The following is a 23,436-nucleotide window of genomic DNA, read 5'->3' on the forward strand; positions in this document are numbered from 1 at the left end:
TTCTCTGATCTGGAAGAAGCCATGTGTGTGTGCGTGCACAGTGACTGCTCGTGGTCTTAACATCTGTCTCTTAAGGGTAAAGAATTTCACTTAGGAACCATCTGGCCTGAGGCTCAGAAACCAGTCCCACCACTTATGCTCAGTGACCCATTAGCTTTTTTGAGTCCTTTTGCCTACCTGTCAAAACAGCTGACCAGACCTCAAACACCGAGGCTTTGCTGTGTGACCTCAAGCCTCCATCTGACCATCTCGGGGCTAGAGACTGCGTTCAGGAGCTAAATTATATTTACAAGCTGGACTCAGGACTTTTCATATCCAGTCCCATAACAGAAGAGGGGGCTCAGGCTTGCAGGAGGCCCCCCTCCTCCCCTGGGAAGGGGGTCACCGCGGGGCAGCCCGCAACACAGGCAGAAACACAGCAACCAACCTTCTCACGTCTTTATTTGAAAGGCACAGCTAAGCCCACCCTCGATACAGCATTTTCACTTCTCTCCGTAGAGATCAAACGACTGAACACAACAAAAGCTGACAGTCTAAAAGGCTATATACAGACACAGGTGTGGGTGTTGCTTTTTTTTTTTTTTTTTTTTTTACATTTTTGTCTTTTTCCTTTTTTTAATATCCCTTTTCTTAAAAGACAAGCTAGTATACTGGAAAAGGGGGGGGGGAATAAAAACCAAGACAACTTGAGTACCCTCATCTTTATTCGGGAAGGGGAGAAAGGGAATTCTGAGTTGCTGGCCCCACTCTGTTGCCCTGGGGCTAAGCTCGCTGTCGGTGGCCCCTTTCTTTTGTGGGTGCGGGCATCAGGAACTCATGGAGGGTGAGTGGGTGGGAGGGGCAGACACGGGGTGCCCAGGGTGGGGAGGGGCAGCTAGCATTGTGTTTGCATGCAGTGCCAGAATGGGAGGCTGGGTGACCCCTGGGGTGGGGGCCCCCCCTGGCGGGCAGACTGTCAGTTACATGTGTGTGAATCAGGGAAATGCAGGGGGTGTTGGACCTCTTGAGGTTTTGCTCCCTTAGGACCTGGCCTCCCACCTGTGTCTCCAGGCCTCAGCTTGCCTCATCTGTGGTATGAGTGGGTACTGACCCATTCAGGCTACAGGGGAGGAGGAGGGAGGCCAGGAATTCGGGGTAGGAGCCAAGCCAGGGTAGGGCACAGAAGCAGGGCGACAGCCCCAGCAGGCAGCTACCATAAATACTACCAGAGTTTGGCCAATCCCAAGCTATTACTGTGTCTCATGTGCTGAACCTTCCTCTCTCAGTGTTTGTCTCCCCTCTGTCCCACCCCCCACCCTCCCCATCCCAGCCGCCCACTAATCCGACTTCTCGCCGTCGTCCTCCTGGTGGGTGTCACCATCATGCCCGTTTTTGTCTTCCTTGGAGAGGTGGGCCTGGGAGCCCAGCGCCGACAGCGAGAGGAGGCCGGTGCCCGCGCTGACCGCCGGCAGAGAAGGGGGCTGCAGCCCCACAGGCAGGGGTGTCAGGGGCAGGGCCAGAGCCTGCAGCTGAGAGAGCTGGTGGGCTTGGAGCTGCTGCTGCAGTACACAAACAGGGGAGCATTAGCCCCCTTGAGCCCACCTGTCCCTCCCCCATCCCCCCACAAGACCCCAGACGTACTCGGATGATGGAGTTCAGCTCAGGAGCAGTGACCTGCTTAGCCCTCTCAATGGCTCCCAAGACCTGCTGCTGGTGCTGGAAAGTGGGGGGTGGGGGATGGAGAGGTGTCAGATGATTCACCCCATCTTGTTGGGATTTGTGGCACGGAGCCCAGAAGAAGCCCCACTCCCATCTCCACTGTTCGAGCCCTCCCTCTCTATGATTTCCCATCTCTCCCCTCAGGAAACGCCCCTCTCTCCAGTAGATTCCTTTCACCAAGCCTCGGTCTCTTCATGTGGAAAATGGGATACATAGAGATGCACAGAAGACCCAAAGGGCTTCGTACCAGAATCTTAGGAAACTGTGGACTATGACCGATGCCACATGCAAAGAAGTCAAAGCTTGTAAGAGCTCAGAACAGGACTGCTAATGGAAGAGATCTGAGGTCTGCTAACCCAAGCTCCTCTTCCTCCACAGCCGGGAAGGCCCAGTGAATTCTGGCAGGGCTGGGGTATGAGTCAAGGTTTGGGGCAATCCCCCAGCTTTCACTGAAAATTTGTCTCTCTGGCTATCAGATGCTAAAATCTGCCAAGCTCCTTTGTGCCTTGGCTACCAGGGAGCCCCTGCTATGAAAGGAAACCAAAAGCTAGATCTTCAGGGTCCTAAGAATCCCCTTCTCTGGGGCTTCCATGGTGTCCTCCTGAATTGTCCCTGGGCATCATCCCCTGTGGGACCCCAAGGTACCAGCAGAATTTAAAAAGAAAATGATGAATTATCAGCAGTAAATCTGGCAGAGAGCAGAGGGGCCTTAGGTGACCCAGACGTGTGTGTGTGTGCGCGCGTACAGTGGGCTTCAGACCGAGAATCCCAGGAAACAGAAAAGACTTGGGTACATAGTCCCTTTGTGTGTCTATGTTTTGCATCTGTGCGTATGTCTGTTGCATCTGTGTCTGCCTCTGTGTGTGGAGTGCCTTCCTGTACACCCGGCGGCCAGCAGGACCAGGCAGATGAATCTCAGGAAGGTGAAAGGCAGAAACAAAATTCTTGGTGCAGTGTTCGGCAGTGTAGCTGACATTTTTATGGTGCAATGACTCACGCAGACTGGGAATTCCACAGCAGGGTGAGGTCCTTCCCTTCACCCCTGGGGTTTCTCCTGCACAGACTGGCTGATGGCTGGGAGGTCCAGAGAAGGTAGGCGTGTGCCCTGGGGCACGCAGATGGCTACAGAGGGGTGGGGCTGAGGGAAGTTCAGGGTCTATCTCTTCCCAGCAGACCCCCAGGGGCTCCACTCACCTCTTGGGACAGGTAGGGCAGGACCTGGGCACATATCCCATTTAGCCTCTTGACGATTTCAGCCTGGAACAGACAGACACTTCAGCCCTGGGCAGCAGCCAGCCAGGGCAGGTGCAGACCAGCCCTGGGAGGCCCAGTGGTTCTGTCTAATCCAAGAGGAGGCCGGCTCGTCCCAGGATCATATCAACTCATCAGGCCCATGGGCACCCAATCAGCAGCAAAAGTGGCCCCGGGGGCTGAGTCTCTGAGGGTAGTTAAGAGCCCAGGACAGAGCGAAATCCAGGCCCAGTGGCTTGGGGTCTGGGTGGCCCTGGAAAGATGCCTGATGCCTCGTAGGTAGTGAGCATTCCGTGGGAGGGAGGAAGAGGTGGGGGCAGCTGGCATCAGAATTCTCTAACCTGAGATAGGGTTTGGAGGGTGGGTTGGCACGTCACATCACCCCACTCCCCCAGGGCTGTCACAAAAGAGAGACAATGGGGTGGGGGTGGCAGGTCCTGGGAAAGCCTCTGCCCCTCCCCCTCAGGGAGAAAAACCTCCCAGGGAGGCCTGAGAAAGAACAGAAGTGGGGGGGCTCTGGAGGTAACAGGATATCAAGGCAGACTTGGTGCTCAGCCAAGGGGCGGCGGGTTCCTACCTGCCTGGGCCAGAGCGGGGAGCGGGGAGGAGGGGGGAAGGGGGCATACCTGCTTGTGCATCTCGATGTTCAAGCCATAGGACATCTCGTAGTACTGTGTAGGGGGAGACAGAAATGGGGGCGGGTGAAGGATGTGGAGCTCCAGAGACAAAAGACACAGGGGAAGTGACAGAGACAAAGAGGGGAGAAAGGGAGAGGTGGGGGGAGGGGAGGGCAGGCAAGAGAGATGGAGGCGAAAACGGGGAGACACCCACACCTGGAGCTGGGGCCCAGGTGCCTGGCGAGGGGACGCCAGTGGGGCACTGAGTGCCCCATTTCTGGAATAATGACCTCACCCCCTACACATACACACACACACACACACGCACACACGCACGCACGCACGCACACACACATTCCAAGGCTCCTAATCTTTTATCTTTATGTGTCTTGTCTGCGGGTGGCCCCGGACTCCAGGGAAGTTTGTCTTCCTGGGTATAAATAATCGAGGATAAACAAATCCTGTTGGGTCTGCCTCTGGGGCCAGCGGCACCCCCCTCACGCCCCACATCTGACCCTGCCCTTCCCCTGCTCTAAACCCTCCTATGACTCCCCATCACCCCCCAGGGAAGATAGGGGGAGAAAGCCAGGTTTGTGTGGCCTCTCCTTCTCTGCCCAGCTGGCTCCTATCCATTCATTAGGACCCCAGCTGCAATGCCTCCTTCTCCATGCAGTCTTTCTCCAAATGGGAGCACACCCTTCTGGAGTTCCCCAGCCCCATCCCTCTGAATCCAGAGGTTCCTTTTCCAGCTCTGCCCCCATGGCCTGGGGAAAGTGGGCTCTGGGCTGGACTTAGGCAGGGGTTTTGATGCAGAAATCACCACCTGGTGAATATGAAGCAAAGCAAGTGATTCCGGCAGTATGCAGGGGCAGGGTCTCCAATGTCAGGCCCAAGAAGGCAGTGCCGCCCCCTCCCTCCCTTCCACCCACCCACCTCAAAAGAGTGTCAGCCTCCTGCCTGGGGAGGGGGGCCCTCCAGGAGTCCTCCTCCAAAGCTCGGACTAGGAGGGGTTAAGCCTGGGATGCTCAGACCATGGGGGTGGGGAGGGGAGGGATCAACAACCTCCCCCCCAGTTCCTGGCTTTCACAGCCACTGGCTCCTCCGCTGCCAAGGACAGCCGGGGACCTGGCAGGCCCAGGCCGCAACCCGGTGGCTTGGCACCTCGGCCACTGCCCGGGCCGGCAGCCAGGCCAACAAGATTAACTCAGCCCGGCCAGGGGCTGGCTGAGCGGAGAGCAGACCCTGACTCCTTGCACATCCCAGAGGAGATGGCCAGGGTTCAAACAGCAGCTGCCAGTGCTGGAGGGGGACCTGGGGTCCTCTGGCCCTGCCCACCAGACCCCCGAGCTGGCTTACCATCACGTAATGACGCTGCATTTCTGACTTCTCGCTGGCCAGCTTGTCACATTCGAGTTTCAGACTGAGGAAAAAGAGGGGGAGGGCTGGGGCTGGGATGAGGTCCCCCCCATTGTGCAAGGGAGCCCCAAACTTTAGTGGGGGTCAGAGAGAAGAAGGGGGAAGGGCAGCCACAGCTGCCTTAGCTGGAAACTGGGGATGATGAAACCCCCCTTGAAGATGTGGGGCTAGAGAAAGCAATGAAAATAATAAAAACAGAAGTCAGAGCAAATACCCTGACTGTAGGTCAGACAGGGATTCAAAGAAACTTTTTCCTATCCTGAAATCCAACGAGGTCAGGGCTGTTAACGTCAGTCTCCTTTATAAAGATGATGCAATGGATGCTCAGAGAGGTTGAGTGAACAGGCTCAAGGTCACACAGCCAGGAAGTGGGTTTAAGAGGCCATACTCCCACCCACTGGGCAAAACTCTCCAGCAAAGGAATAGACAGATATTGCTGAGAGGTTACAAAGGCCTGGAGCCCACTGGCAGGGCTCTGGACTGAATTCAGTAAGGAATCTTCAAAGGCACCCAGCCCCTCTTGTGACCTCTGATTTCCCTGGTTGGGGGGAGGGGTATAAATTTCTATCACTGGGTAATAGAGTTGGTGATCCCCCTCCTGTCTTAGGTTGCGCCAGCAAGGATGAGCTTTGGATACTTCTCAAAGGCCCCCAAGGGGGTGTCAGGGTGACAGGTAGACAGCTGAGGTCACAAACTCAACTAGATAGACTGGGTCCAAAGTTCAGCCTCGCCACTCTGATGCTGTGTGACTCTGGGCAAACACCTCTACCTCTCTGGGCCTTGGTTGCTGAGTCTGCTGAGCTCCAGCCTCCCAGGGTGGAGTGGTGAGGACAAGATGAATTAAGACCAGAAATGTTCTTAATGATGGCATACAGTAAGTACCCAATAAATACTTTGTTGATCTTGTGGTCACCCCAGGGGACTTAGCGTTTCGTTCCGCCAGACTGATCACTACTTGTATACCTGGGTTCACAGGTGAGACACACTTAGTCTAATTCTCTTTAAAAATGTCCATGTGTGACCACCGTTAAAAATAAACTCAGGCAATTTCATTCCAAATTCGGCATTTCTGGCCTTTCCTGAGGGACGTAGATATTGTGACAGCCCCAACACGGTGGAAGCCCTCAGTGTACAGCAGGAAGCCTAAGTCCAGTGAAGGGAGACTCTGAAGCTCAGAGAGGGGGTGTGACCTATCTGAGGTCACACAGCGCTCTGGCAACATCTCTAGAATTGGATTGGCTCCAGTGGTCACCGTGATGTGGGCATGGGCCAGGCAGGGAGAGGGGACCCCCTGGAGAGGCTCAGAAAGGCCAGATCTGTTGGGTGAAGCCCCTAAACCCTCCATATCACAGGATCAGAACAAAGTCCCTAGGCCTGCCCTTCAATCATCTACACCTCCGATTCCTCATCTTTGAAATGGGCACAATGATAAGACAGCAGGGAAGACGAAACAAAAGGAAGTATGTTCACTCTTCAGCAAAGGGGGAGAAGGGGTAGTACCCCCTAAAGAACAAATGTATCACTCTTTCCAATTTTTTCTTGGAGAAATCCCAGGATCCTTCAAAAAATACTTCTGTGTGGGTAAACAGATCCAGGGAGGCCCCAAACCCCACTGGTATATAGACTCCCCATCTGATTTCCAGGCAAAGCCCCGCTCTGTAGCAGAGCCTTGAGGATCTGCTTCCTTCAATCCAGAGATGGGATATAAATCTTGCTACTTTCTTGCTGTGCAACCTCAGAAAATCTCTGGGCTTAAGTTTTTCCAAGTGTAAAATGAAAAATAAATAGTTCCTTTCTCTTTAGATCAGGCACATGGCAAAATCCTTTAGCAATGTCAGATTCAATTCTGGAGGGAGAATCACCTTACTGCTGGGTGGCAGGAACCCTTTCTCCAAAACCAGGCTACAGATTTGGGGGTGGTGGTGGAGGGCTTTGGGGAGGTGGAGAATCAATCACCAATTCTAGATGCTGGGGGAGTTTTTTACCCATTGGTGTTGGGGTGGGGAGAGGGGCTCTAAAACCAGACAACTGAGTCTGGGCAAATTATTGGCATTTTTGATGCCTCAGATTTCTCATCTAAATGGGACTGTTTTAAAGACTAAATGAATGAATGTCATATCCCTGAAGTGGTAAAGACAGCGCCTGCCACCTAAGACCTTCAAGGCCTCTATTTTTTGGAGTCTGTATATAAAGCAGAGGCCACAATCTCCGCTCCAGGCCTCAGTCTGAAGCAAGGGGCTCCACCTTCTCCCGAGTCGGGGACCACCAGCCTCCAGCTCACCTGTGGTACTGAGCCTGCAGCAGTTGAAACTCATCTTTGATGCGATCGCAGGAGTCCGAAGTAGTGAATTTGAGTTGCTGGGGGAGGTGCGACGAGCCCTGTGGGGAGGGGGCGGCGGCCCGGGTCAGGACCCCACAGGGCAGACATCCACCTCTCCCCCGCCACAAGAGGCCCCAAGGCGGCGGCAGGCGCAGCTGCAGCACCCCCCCCCCCACCCCTGCCCCACTTCCCGGGCCCGTGTTTACAGCTCCTGGCGCGGCCCCCGCCCTCGCTTCCTGCCCCCGCCTCTTCCAGCGAAGCCGAGGGGGGTGGGTGCGCCCGGAGTCGCTCGTCCCCCCCCCACCCCCAGGCTGTGGGGGTGCGTCTGAAGGCCCGCCCTTGGTGGGGGGCAGGGTGCGCCCTCTACCGCGCCTCCAAAGCGCCGGGAGGGGGTGCACTCTGAGCGTCCAGTTGCCTCTGGGGGAAGGGTAACGCGTCCTAGAGAGACCCCCCCCAAGTTGGGGGGGAATGAGGTTTCCTAGCCTAGTCTCCTTGGGGGAGGGGCCTCTCTCACCGCCTGAAATTTCCGAGTGGGGGCACCCCTGATTCTGAGCACCCTTCCTCCGGGCCGCGCTCTTCCGGGAGGGGTGCGCCTTGGGTCTCCCCCCAACTCCCGGACCCCGAAAGCACCCCCAGCCTTAGAGGTGCCTGGTGAGGCTTCCGGGGCGCCCTAGGCCTGAGGCCAAGGCCGCCGAGGCCCAGCCTGGCTTGGGGGGTAGGGGGCAGGGCCCGGGCTGGCGCGGGGTGGAGGGATCTAAGCAGGGAGCTGGAGGGGACCTGGCTTGGAACCTAGCGGGGTACTCTGGTCCCGGAAGCCGGGAGGGGGGCCAGGAGCTACGGGGGATGGGAGGGAGTCCGGGAGCTGGCGGCGGGGGTGGGGAGTAGCGCTGGGCCCAGAGCTAGAGGGGACTGGGCCCAGGAGTTGGGGGGGAAATGCCGAGCTGGGGGGTGGGGGTGGCCCGGCTGGGATCTGGAGCTGGGGGCGCAGGGCTTGGACCTAGAGAGGGGCGCTGAGTTTGGACCTGGGGGGGGGGGCAGGGCCCGAACCTGGGGGAGGGAATGGTTCGGCTGGGAACTGGGGGGACCGGGCCGGGACCTGGGGGGACGCAGGGCCCAGAGCTTGGGGGATGGCCCGGCCAGGAACTGGGGGGTGCCGGACCCGGATGGGGTGGGCGCCGGGCCGGCGGGCCCCGCTTACCGAATGCCTGCTTTGTGGAAACATCATGTCAGTCGCGGCGGGGGGCGCGGGCTGCGCCCCGGCTGTGCGCCCCGGCTCGGGCTGCTCGGGGCGCCGGCGGCCGCGCCTTTGTCCCGGCGCCGATCGGCAGCTCCCGGGGCCGCCGCCGCCGCCTCCCGCGCCCGGCCTCGCCCGCTTCCTGCGCCCCCTCCCCGCGCGCCCGGCCCCGGCGCGCCCCGGGCCCCGCTTCCTGCGCGCCCGGCGCCCCTCCCCGCCCCTCCCCGCCGCCCGCCTCCCCGCACGCCCGGCCGCCGCTCCTATTGTCTAATGGCGGCGACGCCGGCAGTGGCCGCGGCCTCGGCTGCGCGGAGGCTCCGGCTCCACCTGCTGCTGCCGCCGCCGCCGCCGCTTCTGCTTCCCGGGCCCCGTGCGCGCCGCCGAGGGGGGGGCGCGCGCCCGGGGAGGCCCGCGGATCCCCACCCATCCGCCTCCCCCGGGCAGGCCGGCGCGGTGACCTTGGGCCCGGCGCGCCCCCGCCGCGCCGGGGCCCCTGCTGGCCTGGTGGCCGGGACGGCAGCGCCTGGGCCTCGGTTTCCCCATGTGTCAGAGCCGGGGGGCCCGGCTGCTCCCATCGAAACCTCCGGCGCAGTCATGGCGCGACCCGGACGCGTGCCATGGACATGCTCTGTAACCTTGGCTCACGGGATGTTTTCTGAGCCTCGATTTCCTCTTCTGTAGAAAGGAGGTGGTGATAACCACCGAGTTTCTGGGAGCCATGGCTTCCACACACATTTATGGAGCGCCTACTGTGTGCCAAGCCTCGCTCCAGGATGTGGGGGTGGGAGGGGATACAAAGTCCAGGCCCTGGTGGCCCTGGTGGAGATGACATGAGACATAGAGACAGACCCATGAACCACATCCCTAGCAGGTCAGACAGTGGTAACAGCTATGGAGAAAACAAACCAGGAGGGAGGGCCGGAAGGTGCGATTTTAAACAGAGGGGGTCAGAGGGCCTCCTTGGCCTCTAAGAGGACCCAAAGGTGAGAGAAGGAGCTGGCAGGCTATGGGGGTAGTGGCTTAGTCAAGGAGGCAGAGACAGCCAGCGCAAAGGTACTGAGGCAGCACTGGCTGGCACGGGGTGGGGGTGGAGTGCTTGGGAGGAAATGAGGGCAGGGAGGCAGGGCCAGCAACTTCATGCATTCACACAGGGCCCCAGCTCCCAGAAGGGCTGTGCTCTGGTTAACATCTGCCCTTGTGGTCTCTGGAAATTCCTAAATAATTTTTGAACAGGGGTCCTTACAGTTTAGTTTTGCATTGAGCCCCGCAGCTTCTGTAGCTGGTGATAGGGAGGGACAGATGCTGCAGGGCCTGGTGGGCGGTGGGGAGGACGTGGGCTTTTACTCTGAAGAGTAGTGGGAGCCCTGGAGGGCTGTGGGCAGAGGAGGGGCCAGGCCTGACTCAGCCTGGAAGAAGCTATGGAAATAATGCATGGTGAACCCAGTGCAAGTGCTAAAATACACAAGCTTTTAATAATCACCATCACCAGCATCATCAACTGTGCACCTACCTCCGGGATGAGTTTGACTTCTTTGGGCCTTGAGTTTTCCCATCTAAAATGGAGTTAGGACCCTTGTCACCTTTCCTGGGCAGATGAGGGGTTAGGACTAGGTGGAGATGAATAAGCAAAACTGAAGCCTCTTCTGCCCCCAAAGCCCCTGAAGATAAAACAGCATTTTAACACCATATTTTTTCAGTTCAGTTCAGTTGCTCAGTTGTGTCCAATTCTTTGCAACCCCATGAACTGCAGCACACCAGGCTTTCCTGTTCATCACCAGCTCCTGGAATTTGCTCAAACTCACGTCCATCGAGTCGTTGATGCCACCCAACCATCTCGTTCTCTGTCGTCCCCTTCTCCTGCCTTCAATCTTTCCCAGCATCATATTTTTAATTTCTTTCCTTAGTTTTCAGTTCAACTGAGTCGCTCAGTCATGTCCGACTCTTTGCGACCCCATGGACTGTAGCACGCCAGGCTTCCCTATGCATCACCAACCTTTTTTAGTTTAGTTCTTTTTGTTTTATCCCTGGCTATACCATGGAGCTTGTGGGATCTCAGTTGTCTGACCAGGGATTGAACCTGGGCTACGTCAGTGAAAGTCCATAACACCATATTTTTTTAAATAAAAATTAATGCCAAAAAATTCACCATGAAAAAATATCAATATATTAAATAAGGTAGGATCCAATGGGACCAGAGATAAATTAGTAAAATGTGGGGTTTCTTTAATTCCGTTGCTGAAAGAGGAAAGTCGCAAATTTTTAGTAAGTTTACTGTTCCTGGACTAGTAACCCCGGCAGTCCAGTGGTTAGGACTCGTTGCTTCCACTGCTTTGGTTGGGGAACCAAGTGGCATGGTTGGGGAAGCAAGTGGCATGGACCAAAAAAAAAAAAATAGTTATAGAAAGTTTTCTGTTGCTAACTGTCCTGGAATATGTATACCCCACAAATTGTATTGGAATCCTAGATGGGAATGGGCTACATAGTTTTCATGGCCCTGGGCAAAATGAACACGCAGGGCCTCTGATTCAGAAAAGATCAGGAATTTCAGGATGGTGACTACAGGGCATCAAGCTAAGTGCAAGTTCTTTCCTTTTTTTTTTTTTTAAAGGGTTTATTTGGCTGCATTCGTTGGGCTGGTCATGTGGGTGCCCCGAGGCATGTAGGAGCTTAGTTCCCCAACCAGGGATTGAACCCTAGTCCCCTGTATTGCAAGGCAAATTCTTAACCCCTGAACCACTAGGGAAGTCCCAGGCCTTCTTTTGAGGACAGAGTCCTATAGGGCTGCCTGAGTCACAGGCCCAAAAAACCAGCCTTACTGCCAGTCCTCCCCACCTGCCGTGGGGACCAGATGCCCCTTCTCCTGGGAGACCACCTGCATCCAGGCAGGCAGTTCCCTGTATTCGGGTGCCTCAGTACAGTGGGGTAAGGGCTGGGCCTTTCAGCATGTAGAGAAGCCCAGAATTGCAACCCAGACTATGAATAAACCAACCCACCTGTTTTATGTTTTTACCAGTCTCTGTTTTAGCATTTTAACCCTGCCATTATACCCATTTTAAAAATGAAGAAATGAAGGCACCAAGAGGTTAAGAGACTTGGGCAAAATCACATAGATGGTGGGTGGCAGTGCCAGGAGGTCAACCCAGGTCCTTGGGCCCTTGATGTCTATATGATCCTGACCCTCTGTTCATTGTTCAGTTGCTAAGTCATGTCAGACTCTTCGTGACCCCATGGACTACAGCACGCCAGGCTTCCCTGTCCTCCACTATCTCCTGCAGTTTGCTCAAACTCATGTCCATTGAGTTGGTGATGCCATCCAACCATCTCAACTTCTGTCACCCTCTTCTCCTTCTGCCCTTAATCTTTCCCAGCATCAGGGTCTTTTCCAATGAGTCAGCTTTTTGCATCAGGTGGCCAAAATATTGGAGCTTCAGCTTCGGCATCAGTCTTTTCAATGGGTGTTCAGGATTGATTTCCTTTAGGATTGACTGGTTCGATCTTCTTGCTGTCCAAGGGACTCTCAAGAGTCTTCTCCAACAATACAATTCGAAAACATCAATTCTTTGGCGCACAGAAGAACTTCATGCTGCTGCTGCTGCTAAGTCGCTTCAGTCGTGTCCGACTCTGTGCGACCCCATAGACGGCAGCCCACCAGGCTCCCCCATCCCTGGGATTCTCCAGGCAAGAACACTGGAGTGGGTTGCCATTTCCTTCTCCAATGCATGAAAGTGAAAGTGAAGTCGTTAGGTCGTGTCCGACTCTTTGCGACCCCATGGACTGCAGCCCACCAGGCTCCTTGGTCCATGGGATTTTCCAGGCAAGAGTACTGGAGTGGGGTGCCATTGTCTTCTCCCAAAGAACCTCATGGACAGTATGAAAAGGCCTTTTTAGGTGGGGCATAAAGGCAAAGCATGGCAGGGAGACTAACTGGAGAGGGCCAGGACTCTGGATGATGAAGGACCCTGTGTTCTGATCTGAGGAGTTGTGGTAGTACCTGGAGGGCACTTGGGAGCTGTGGAAGACTTCAGAGCAGGGTTTGTCAGTACCACTCTTAACATTCTGGCCTGGATCATTCTCTGGGGTTGGCTGTCCTGGGCACTGTGGGTTGTGTGGATGCTGTGGAGCAGCATCCCTGGCCCCCACTTATTCAATGCCAGGAGCCCCCCAGCCCCAAATTCCCTGAGGCAAAATTTCCCCCAGCTGAGGAGCACTGACATAAAGCAGCAGAAAGAGACCACCATGGCTCGTGGCAGAAGACGCTTGCCGGTAGTGGGAATGGATATAAGCAAGTCAGGAAGCCAGGAGACCACAGCGGATACCTAAACTAAGGTTCAGGAGAGGCCCAGACTGGCCCAGGCCCGCTGTCTGGAGGAGCTTTGGGGGTAGAAAGAACAGAATGCTAGGGACTTCCCTGGTGGTCCAAAGGCTAAGATTCTACATTTCCAATCCAGAGGGCCCAGGTTCAATCTAGTAGTGAGTCTCGACCTAGAAAAAGCAACTATGGGGGTTCATTGTCATCGTCTTACAACTTCTGTAGGCCTGAAATATTTTCAAAGTCAAAAGATGCGTGAAAAAAAATGTGGATTTCCTAACTTTATGGTCAGATGTTGGTCTCTAAATGTCAAGAAGAAGCAGGGGGACTTCCTTGGTGGCCCAATGGATAAGACTCTACGTTCCCAATGCAGGGGGCCCAGGTTCCATCCCTGATCAGCAACTAGATCCCTTGTGCCGCAGCTAAGACCCCACGCAGCCAAATAGATAAATAGTTAAAAAAATAAAAAAAAGAACTATGCCAGTGGGTGGGGGAAAGACAGGGCAGAAGGCTGCAGCCGAGAGGGAACAGTCTTCATCATATAATTAATTTGGGGAGGGGTAAACTGGGGCTTTTGAAGACCTTACAGTCAGAGTAGCTGTCATCCACACCCCTCAGCTCCTACCCATCCCCAGCTCCTTTCCCTCCCTGGGGTTCTCTGGCCACATCTGGGGCCAAGTGGGGGCGGGGATCTGCTCGTATATCCAACAGCCTGAGACCAGCCTCTCGGCCTGCTTACAAATGAGCACTGGGCCCCGAGGCCTCAGGGCAGAGCCAGGCGCTGGCTGGCCTTTGATGGATGGGGCTGCGGGGCCATTAATCAGAGGCGGGGGAGGAAACAGGTGGCCGCCGGGCAGGCACGGGGGACCTCCCTGTGATAGGCCTGGTGGAGCGGGGGCCTCAGCTGTCCAGCCTAGGCTTGAGACCCTGGCTGCAGTAACCTGGCTAGGTGACCCCGGGACAGTATAACTTTACTGCTCTGTGCCCTAGTCCCCCCTCCCCAAATGGAGCTGTTATTCATTCATTCCCTCGGTCAACATCGATCACACCTCCTGTGTGCCTAGCATGGTTGTGAGTGGAAGTTTACAGCGGTGATTAAGGAGGACGAAAATCCTTTCCCTTGCAGAGCAGACGGGCTTTAAAAACTTGACTCAGGTCCCGCCCCTCCTCTGCCCACAGCCCTCCAGGGCTCCCACCTCCCTTGGGATAAAAGCCAAGACCTCTCTCCAGCCCACAAGGCCCCACTTGACCTGCCCAGTCCCCTCTCCGCCCTCCCCTCCTCCCTCTCTCGTCCTTGCTCACTCTGCTCCAGACACTTGGGCCTCCTCCTCCTCCTCAGTGTTCCTCCAACATGCCAGGCACGGTCCTGCCCAGGGCCTTTACACGGACTGACTGCCCTATCTGAAAAGCTCATCCTCACATCCCACTTTGGCTAATTCCTTTGTCTCCTTCCAATCTTGACTTAAATGTCACCTTCTCAATGGGGCTGTGTTGTGACTTTCCTGTTTAATTCTGGTAGGGCTGGCAGAGGATGTGTAGGGAGACACTTTCTTCAGGCATAAAACTTAAGAAGGCACCAAATCTCAGTCAACAAGAGACGTACTATTTTAATGTGCTTAGTACAGTTTTTAAATTGTGGTAAAACACACATAAGATTAGGGCTTCCCGGGTGGCTCAGGGGTAAAGAATATGCCTGCAATGCAAGAGACCTGAGTTCAACCCCTGGGTTGGGAACATCCCCTGGAGAAGGGAATGGCAACCCACTTTGTTATTTTTGCCTTGCAAATCCCCTGGACAGAGGAGCCTGGAGGGCTACAGTCCACGGGGTGGCAAAGAGTCGGACCCGACTGTGCATGAGCCACCATATGAAGGTATTATTTTATTTCCCTTGGGTGTATACCCAGAAATGTAATTGCTGAATCAGAGGGTAAGCTTATGTTTAATTTTTGAGGAATCGCCAAACTATTTTCTACAGGGGCTGTACCATTTTACATTCCCAATTGCAATGTATAAGGATTCTAGTTTCTCCACATCTTTGCTAATAACTGTTATTGTCCTTTAAAATATATATAAATACATATTTTATACATATATATGTGTTTTATCCACCCATTCTAGGAGATGTGAAGTTATATCTCAATGTGGTTGTGATTTGCATAAGGCAATATTTGAACAAATCAAAAGTAAATGACAATATTTCCATGATGAACAAAATTTCAAAATTTTAAATAAAAACAGGATGCAGGGACTTCCCTGGTGGTCCAGTGACTAAGAGTCTACACTCCTAATGCAGGGGGCCTAGGCTCAATCCCTGGTCAGGGAATTAGAACCCACATGCCACCACTAAAGATCCCGTGTGCTGCAACCAAGACCTGGAGCAGACAAATAAATAAAATATTTTTAAAAATACAAACTGGATCCAGCTCTGCACTTGCCTATCACCCACTTTACTTGATTCCCTCTTCCCAGCCCTGTGGCAGCTGCTGCTTGTCCTTCATCCTTCTAATCCAGTAATGAGTTTAATGTTCCCTCACTCCTCCCCATGCAGCATGCAGGATCTTTGTTCCCCAACCAGGGATCAAACCCATGCCCCCTGCAATGGAAGCTCGGAGTCCTAGCCACTGGACTGCCAGGGAAGTCCTGAGGTCAATGCTTTCTTTACTGCATATGACTTACCACCATTTGATATATAATGTCTTTATGTATTTATTTGTTGGTTTTCTCCACCACTAGAATGTTAGTTTCAGAAGGGAGGGATTTTAAAAATGTAATTATTGTAGTTGATTCCCAACATTGTGTTAATTTCTGTTGTGCCTGCCTGTTAAGTCACTTGAGTCGAGTCCAACTCTTTGCGACCGTATGGACTGTAGCCCACCAGGCTCCTCTGTCCGTGGGATTCTCCAGGCAAAGATACTAGAGTGGGTTGTCATTTCCTTTTCCAGGGGATCTTTCCAGCTCAGAGATGGAACCTGTGTCTCCTCCATCTCCTGCCTTGGCAGGTGGGTTCTCTACCACTAACGCCACCTGGGAAGCTCCAATTTCTATTGTACAGAAAAGTAAATGTTATATATATATATATTTTTTTAATTCTTTTTCATTATGGTTTATCACAGGATGTGAATATAGTTCCCTGTGCTATGCAGTAGGACTTGTTGTTTATCCATCTTATATATGATAATTTGCATCTGCTTATACCAAACTTCCGATCTTTCTCTCAGAAAAAAGAAATTTTTGTCTGCCGCAGATATAGTTGTACCTCCAGCTCATAGAACAGTGACTGGCTCACTGTAAATACTGAAAATATGATGAAGGTGTGTGTTGTTAAGATCCACTGGGTTGTTGGAAAGATTAAATAAGAGGTCCCAGAAAGCATTTAGCACTCATGGCTGATATATGATGTCTGGGACTTAAGGTTTATGGCCTGATAGAATCCTCTGATTGACCAGGCTTGGGTCACATGATTACCATAATTCAATATTTATTGTGTGAATAGATGCTCTGATTGGCCAGATTTACTTCACATGACTTTACCAAATCCATTAAAAGAGGAAATGAGTGATTATTATTACGAATTACCGTTTTCCTTCTCCCACCTTCCTTTGTTTAACAAATATCTCCTATTTGCTGTGAGAAAAGGGTAGGGAATAAACTGACATTAATCAGGCCAACAACAACAAAAAAGATGACTTTATTCTTTATTATATAGCTCCCATGGAACTTGACAGGGAAGGCCTCTCTGAGGAACGGCTGTTCAAGCTGACAAAAAGAATTGAGTCCATGGGAAGATCTCGGGAAGGGCATTCTAGGCAGAGGGGGCAGCAAGTGCAAAGGCTCTGTGGTCAGACCGATCTTCCTTCCGTGTGTATGTGCTTTGCACTGTAATGTTCATGGGTGCGTGCGTGCTCACGTCCGACTCTTTGTTACCCCAGGGACTGCAACCCCGCCAGGCTCCTCTGTCCGTGAAATTCTCCAGGCAAGAGTACTGGAGTCGGCTGCCATTTCCTCCTTCAGATTCTTCAGCTGTCAACATCATTTCCCTCAGTTCTGAGTGCAAGTGACCAAAAAAGAACAAAAAATGAAATGGCTTATTTATTGATTTTATTTTTGGCTGCACTGGGTCTTCACTGTTGCACGTGGGCTTTCTCTAGTTGCAACGCGTTGTGGCTACTCTCTAGTTGCGGTATTTGGGCTTCTCAATGGGACGGCTTCTCTTGGAGTGGAGCACTGGCTCTAGAGTACTCGGGCTCAGAAGCTGTGGCACACGGGCTTAGTCACCCCGTGGCATGTGGGATCTTCCCAGACCAGGGATCGAACCCGTGTCCCCTGCATTTGCAGGCGGATTCTTAACCACTGGACCAGCAGGGAGGTCCCGCATGTAACTTTTGAAGGAGATAAATCCCTCACTCCTGTCTCCTGAGTACAGCCCTGCAGAGAGCATATTCTGTCCACAACTCATAAAACCCGGGAAAGAAAAACAGACAACAGTACCGATGCTGTGGATGCCACAGGCCTCCTGAAGGCTGGAAACCTATCCAAGTCTTCGCACGTTCGTTTGTTTACTAGTAACCCATTTTGCAAATGGGGACAAGAGAGACTCAGTGAGAGTGCGGCCCATCTGGAGGTCACTCAGCCTGGCAGAGGCTGGGAACCCAGGCCTCTAGGCCTTGACACCGCACCCCCAGGGCCCAGCTTGACAATGAGTGTGTTTTGTTTCTGTGCTTTTCCTTCTCCCTGGAGCTTCTGGTTGCACCCTTGGGAGCCTGGCGTTGGCAGGTCCGGGAGCGGCTGTTGGGGTGTTTAAAGACCTTTAAAAGGTCTTTCGCAGCCTTTCCCTGGGGCTGGGTAGTAATTAGGTGCTGAGATTAGGGGCTGCCCCTGATGGGTGTGTCTCTGGGGGCACCTGGGGACATTTGGGGATTATGGAGAGCAGGGAGGTGTGGCTGCCCACCTGGCCTGCCCTTCAGAGGGCCCCACAGCCTCTCCTGAGACACCTAATGACTAAGTGCCAGCAGCTGCTTTGCAGCCGGTGGGCTGTGTGACTCTGGGCAACTCTCTATCCCTCTCTGGGCCTCTGCTTTCCCATCTATGTCATGGTTGAGGGTATAGTGCAGACCCCACAGGACCTGTACTGCTGTCCTCGCTCCCTGGTGCCTAGAGCCTTCTACCCTCCCCTTAACAAAATCAATGGCCCCTTCATTGGAAGAGGCCAGGGTCTACCAAGCTCTCAAATAACTCCAGTGCTGTTCTGAGCCCTTGAGGTGGGCAGGATGATCACTCCCACTTGACTGCTGAGGAAAGTGAGGCCCAAAGAATTTGAGAAACGGACCCAGGAGCACACAGCCTGTGAATGGAAGAGCCAGGATTTCAACCTCAGTCACCATCCTAGGCTTCTTTGGTGGCTCAGATGGTAAAGAATCTGCCTGCAATGCAAGAGACCCAGCTTCGATCCCTGGTTTGGGAAGACCCCCTGGAGAAGGGAATGGCAACCCACTCCAGTATTCTTGCCTGGGAAATCCCGTGGACAGAGGAGCCTGGTAGGCTATAGTCCATGGGGACGCAAAGATTCAGACATGACTGAGTGACTAACACTTTCACTTCACCATTCTAAGACTACCAGCAAATATTTCCTGACATGCTACTGAATATGGGCAACACTTTTAGTGTTTTGCATGAGTGCTGCGGAAAAATGGTGTCCGCCCACCCCCTGCCACATCACAGGTTTGCGATGAAGCCCTGACCCTCAGTGGGAGAGTATTTGGAGGTGGGGTCTCTGGGAGAGGGTTCAGGTTAGATGAGGTCTTGAAGGTGGGGCCCTCATGGTGGGATTAATGCCCTTCCAAGAAGAGGAGGAGGGGTGAATTCCCTGACAGTCCAGTGGTTAGGAGTCCGTGCTTTCATTCCTGAGGGCCCAGGTTCAATCTTTGGTTGGGGAACTAAGCCTCCCACAAACTGCTCCACCCTCCCCCCCAAAAAAGAGGAGACCAAAGCTCTCTCTCTCTCTGCTGTGAGAACACAGCAAGAGGTGTGTATCCAAGGAGAGAGCTATCACCAGACTCTGACCGTACTGTCACCTTAATCTTAGACTTCCAGTCTCCAGAATGGTGAGAAAATAAATTTCAATTGTTTAAATCACTCAGTCTATGCTATAGTACCCCAAGCAGACTAAGGCAATGAGTTACATAATTTAATCCCCAGAATAATCCCAGGAGGAAATGGTTATAGCCAAGGAGACCCAGAGGCTCAGAGAGAGCAAGACACACCTCTAAGGTCACACAGCCAGGAATCCACTGACACAGATGAGATTACAACTCTAGTCTGGCTAGCTTTCAGTCCCACATATGTCTCCCTAAACTTTCCTGTTGTTCAGTCAATAAGTCGTGTCTGACTCTTTGCAGCCCCATGGACTACAGTATATGCCAGGCTTCTGGTTCCACTGAGCGCTTGATAGATAATATTTTTTTTCTTTGGTATGCAGTGGGTTTTCCTTGTGGGATATGGGCTCCCTGTGTGGGTTTAGCTGCCTGGCAGCATGTGGGATCTTAGTTCCCCAACCAGGGATCAAACTCCATGTCCCTTTCATTGGAAGGTGGATTCTTTTTTTTTTTTTTGGAAGGTGGATTCTTAATCACTGGACCACTAGGGAGGTCCCAATAATTTCTTTTAAAAGTTCATAAATTCAAACACGTTCACCAGTTCACCAATGTGGAGACACACAACACGCACAGACACACATACTCACACACACTAGGACCCCATCTGCTCAGGGATGAGTGGATAAGTAGCTCCTTTCTCTACCAACTGGACTGCCCACCTTGGTCAGCACAGAGCTCCCATGCCTTTTTGCATTAAATGTAAATTAATTGAAAGGAAATTTTAAAATTGAGTCCCTCATTTGCACAGGCCACACCTCAGGTCCTCATCACTGGGGGCTGGTGGCCACCACACTGGGAAGTGCAGGTTGCTGTCATCAATCACCATGGTGGGACATTCTACGGAGAGCATTCAAAAGCAGGATGGAATGTTCAAAAGCAGTGGTTTTCATCTGGGGGTGATTCTGTCCCTAGGGGACACTGGGTGATGTCTGGAGACATTTGTGGTTGTCAAGAATTGAGGGGATCCTGGCATCAAGTGTGAGGGGAGCAGGGAGGCTGCTCCACACCCCACATGGCCCAGGACAGTCCCCAACAGGGAATAACCCAGACCCCATGTCAGCAGTTCTGGAGGGACCCTGGGATAGGGCAATGAATCTCAAACAGGTCCCCAGACCGGCATCCCCTGGGAGCTTGGAGGAAAGGCAAAAATCTCCATCCCCATCCCCCAGCCAAGACTACTGCTCACACCCTACAATGCAGAGGACAGCTGCCATGGACCAGACCTGGTATTGAGTGTTGTGCTCAGTCATGTCCGACTCTTTGCATCCCCGTGTACTATAGCCCACTAGGCTTCTCTGTCCATGGAGTTTTCCAGGCAAGAATACTGGAATGGGTTGCCATTTCCTACTCCAGAGGACCTTCCCCACCCTCACTTCACTTTATAGCAGGAGATGGAAACAGCATCTCCTGCTATAAAGTGAAGTGAAGTCACTCAGTCGTGTCCGACCCTTTGCGACCCCATGGACTGTAGCCTGCCAGGCTCCTCCACCCATGGGATTTCCCAGGCAAGAATACTGGAGTGGGTCGCCATTTCCTTCTCCAAGGGATTTTCCTGACCCAGAGATCGAACCCAAGTCTCCCGCATTGCAGGCGGATTCTTTACCATCTGAGCCACCACAAGCCCCTAATCTTACACGGTTATATACTTTTACACTGAAATTGATGGAAATGAGGTGAAAGACGCCATGTCCCCAGTTGCCCTGGTCACATCTCAGGGGCTCAGTGGCCACAGCGACAAGCATGCCGGGCAACACTAAATTTGAATACTGCCATCCTGGACGGAAAGTGCTGGTGGGCAGCGTCGCGTGAGACCCTCCTCAAAGTCAGTCCAGGCTGCCAGCGCGCTCCAGCCCCTGACTAGGGCGCGGAGGCTGCTATTCCATGGCTGTCCACAGGGGGGCAGCGTGTCCCAGGACCCGCGCCCGGGGCGGAGGCAGAGTTGCGCGCTGGCAGCCATCGGCTTGCACATGCTTGGGGAGCGAACACCGTGAGCCAGGCTCTGTGCTGAACACGGCACTGCACACTGCACAACCTAGTCCAGGTTACCCCTCTGCGCTTGGAAACTGGTGCCGAGGCTATCCTGGGCACTATGGGGTGTGGAGTAGCACCCATGACCCCACCCAGGCAATGTCAGGAGCCCCCCAGTAGTAATGACCACAGATGTCCAGTTACTCCCCAGTGTCCCCTGGGGGGCAGAACTGCCCCGAGAGGATCCCCTGGACTAGGGGATTCCATGACCCCCCCAGGAGACTGGGTCCCATGGCCATCTGACCTCTGAGGTCCTAGGATGATGCACACATTTATTTTTATTATTATTTTATTATTTATTTTATTTTATTGGCTGTGCTGGGTTTTCACTGCCATGCTCCCTCTTCTCTCATTGCAGTGGCTTCTCTTGTTGCGGAGCTCAGGCTCTAGGATATATGGGCTTCAGTAGCTGCAGCACACAGGCTCAGTGGTTGTGGCCTGTGGGCTTAATTGCTCTGCTGTGTGGAATCTTCCTGGACTAGGGATCAAACCCAAGTCCTCTGCATTGGAAGGCAGATTCTTATCCACTGCACCACCAGGGACATCCAAGACACTGCTCACATTTAAATACACACCTTAGTAGGAGGGAGGGGAGGTGACTCACACATGCTGGGGGTCACCCTGGTTTACACCATCTGACCATTGGGAATTTATTCTGGTGTCTAAAGTGAGGGAGGGATCAAATTTATTTTTCCATCAAATAATTAACACAGAATCCCTTCCCCCCACCTAGGACACTTGGGTCTAGATAATTCTCTGTGGGGGACCACAGAATCACCCCCAGTTGTGACCATCAGAAATGTCCCTGACATTGCTGGCCATCTCTCAGTGGGGCAAAATTACCCCCCACTGGGAATCACCATTCCAGTGAATGGACTCAGCACACACATGAATACATTTTTTAAATATTTATTTGACTGCACCAGGTCTTAGCTGTGGCTCTCAGGATCTTGTTTTAATCTTTTTTTTTTTTTTTTAGTTGCAATGTGGGAACTCTTTGTTGCAGCATGTGGGATCTAGTTCCCAAACTGGGATCAAACTGGGGCCCCTGCACTGGGAGTACAGAGTCCTAGCCAGTGGACCACCAAGGATGTCCCACACACATCAATATTTAAATTATGAACTAAGAGTCTAGGGAGTTCTCTGGTAGCCTAGTGGTCGGGATTTTAGGCTTTCAGTGTTGCAGCCCAGGTTCAATACCTGCTTGGGGAGCATCCCACAAGCTACATGGTACATCCAAAAAAAAAAAACACAGTAAAATAAGGACATGAACAAAAAAGATGCAGTCTATAAGGATTGGGGAAGGACTTCGAACTTCTTTTGACCATGACATCTTCACTCAGCAAAACTAAATTAATTAATTAGAAAATATTTATATACATGCTCAGGACAGATATTTTTAAAGTATTAAAGAAAATTATTTATTTGGCTGCACTGGGTCTTAGTTGTGGCATATCTAGTTCTCTGACCAGGAATCGAACCCTGGACCCTTGCACTGGGAGTCGGAGTCTTAGCCACTGGACCACCAGGGAAGTCCCAGGACACATATTTAAATACATACAGCACCCCAATAAAAGTTGTCCAAGATAATACTTCTTGCCCAGCACGATGCATTATACTTCTTATTCTGTATCACTGAAAATAAAAATGTGGGTCATGACCCACTAAATTGATTTCTTGACCTGCAGATGGCCAAAAACAATGATTAGAGTCCAAGCTGGGAAGGACACAAGTCAGGAACCCAGATCGTAAAGCCTGTGGACCTCAAGCAAGATATTCTTATGCTAGGATCACTGCACTGAAAATGGTCAATGGCTACTTTCACGACCTCAACACATCTGGCAGACACAACGTGGCTGGAGGGCAGGCATGAAGAGCTAGTAGTCCAGCTGCACATATATGAAGTTCAAGAGCAGGTCACACTAACTCAGTAAAGACATGGACAAAGGACTTAAGTAGGCTTTTCTACAAAGAAGATACACAAATGGCCAAGAAGCGCATGAAAAGGATGTTTAACATCATTAGTCATCAGGGAAATGCAAATCAAAACCACAAGGAGATACCACTTCACACCCATTAGGATGTCAATGAAAAAAAAAAGCAAAACTTAAAAAAAAAAATCATAAAACCTAGAAAGTAACCAATGTTGGCGAGGATGTGGAGAAATCAGAACCATCATGTTTGGCTGGTAGGAATGGAAAGTGATGCAGCTGCTGTGGAAAAGTCTGTGGAAAAGTCTGGTAGTTCTTCAAACTGTATCTCCCGCGTTGGCAGGCAGATTCTTTACCACTGAGCCATCTGGGAAGCCCTGGATATGACATTGGGTATGTGCCCACTGGTTGTGCCCACTGGTTGTGCCCACTCTCCTGGGATTCTAGGCTTTAAGAAGACGCATCAAAGAATTGTACCCC

General features: G+C 52.6%; 1 protein-coding gene across 1 annotated transcript; it reads right to left on the bottom strand.

The window, feature by feature from the left end:
* Nucleotides 1-423: 423 nt before the first annotated feature.
* TLE5 (TLE family member 5, transcriptional modulator) lies at nt 424-8,659 on the bottom strand. Its single transcript, XM_025293155.2, has 7 exons — nt 8,501-8,659; nt 7,264-7,361; nt 4,923-4,986; nt 3,576-3,620; nt 2,893-2,955; nt 1,621-1,695; nt 424-1,538 (listed from the first exon to the last, which is right to left on the bottom strand). The coding sequence occupies exons 1-7, from the start codon at nt 8,525-8,527 to the stop codon at nt 1,317-1,319; spliced, it is 594 nt and encodes a 197-aa protein (XP_025148940.1). The 5' UTR covers nt 8,528-8,659; the 3' UTR covers nt 424-1,316.
* Between the last annotated feature and the right edge of the window lie 14,777 nt (nt 8,660-23,436).

Source organism: Bubalus bubalis, chromosome 9 (assembly GCF_019923935.1).
Source record: "Bubalus bubalis isolate 160015118507 breed Murrah chromosome 9, NDDB_SH_1, whole genome shotgun sequence".
NCBI classification, from domain to species: Eukaryota; Metazoa; Chordata; class Mammalia; order Artiodactyla; family Bovidae; genus Bubalus; species Bubalus bubalis.

Coding starts and splice junctions, on each gene's coding strand:
- TLE5 (XM_025293155.2), bottom strand. CDS start 8,527: ATGATGTTTCCACAAAGCAGGCATTCG. Junction 4,987..7,263: donor CTGCAGGCTCAGTACCACAG/GTGAGCTGGAGG, acceptor CTTTTTCCTCAG/TCTGAAACTCGAATGTGACA. Junction 3,621..4,922: donor TGCAGCGTCATTACGTGATG/GTAAGCCAGCTC, acceptor CCCCCTACACAG/TACTACGAGATGTCCTATGG.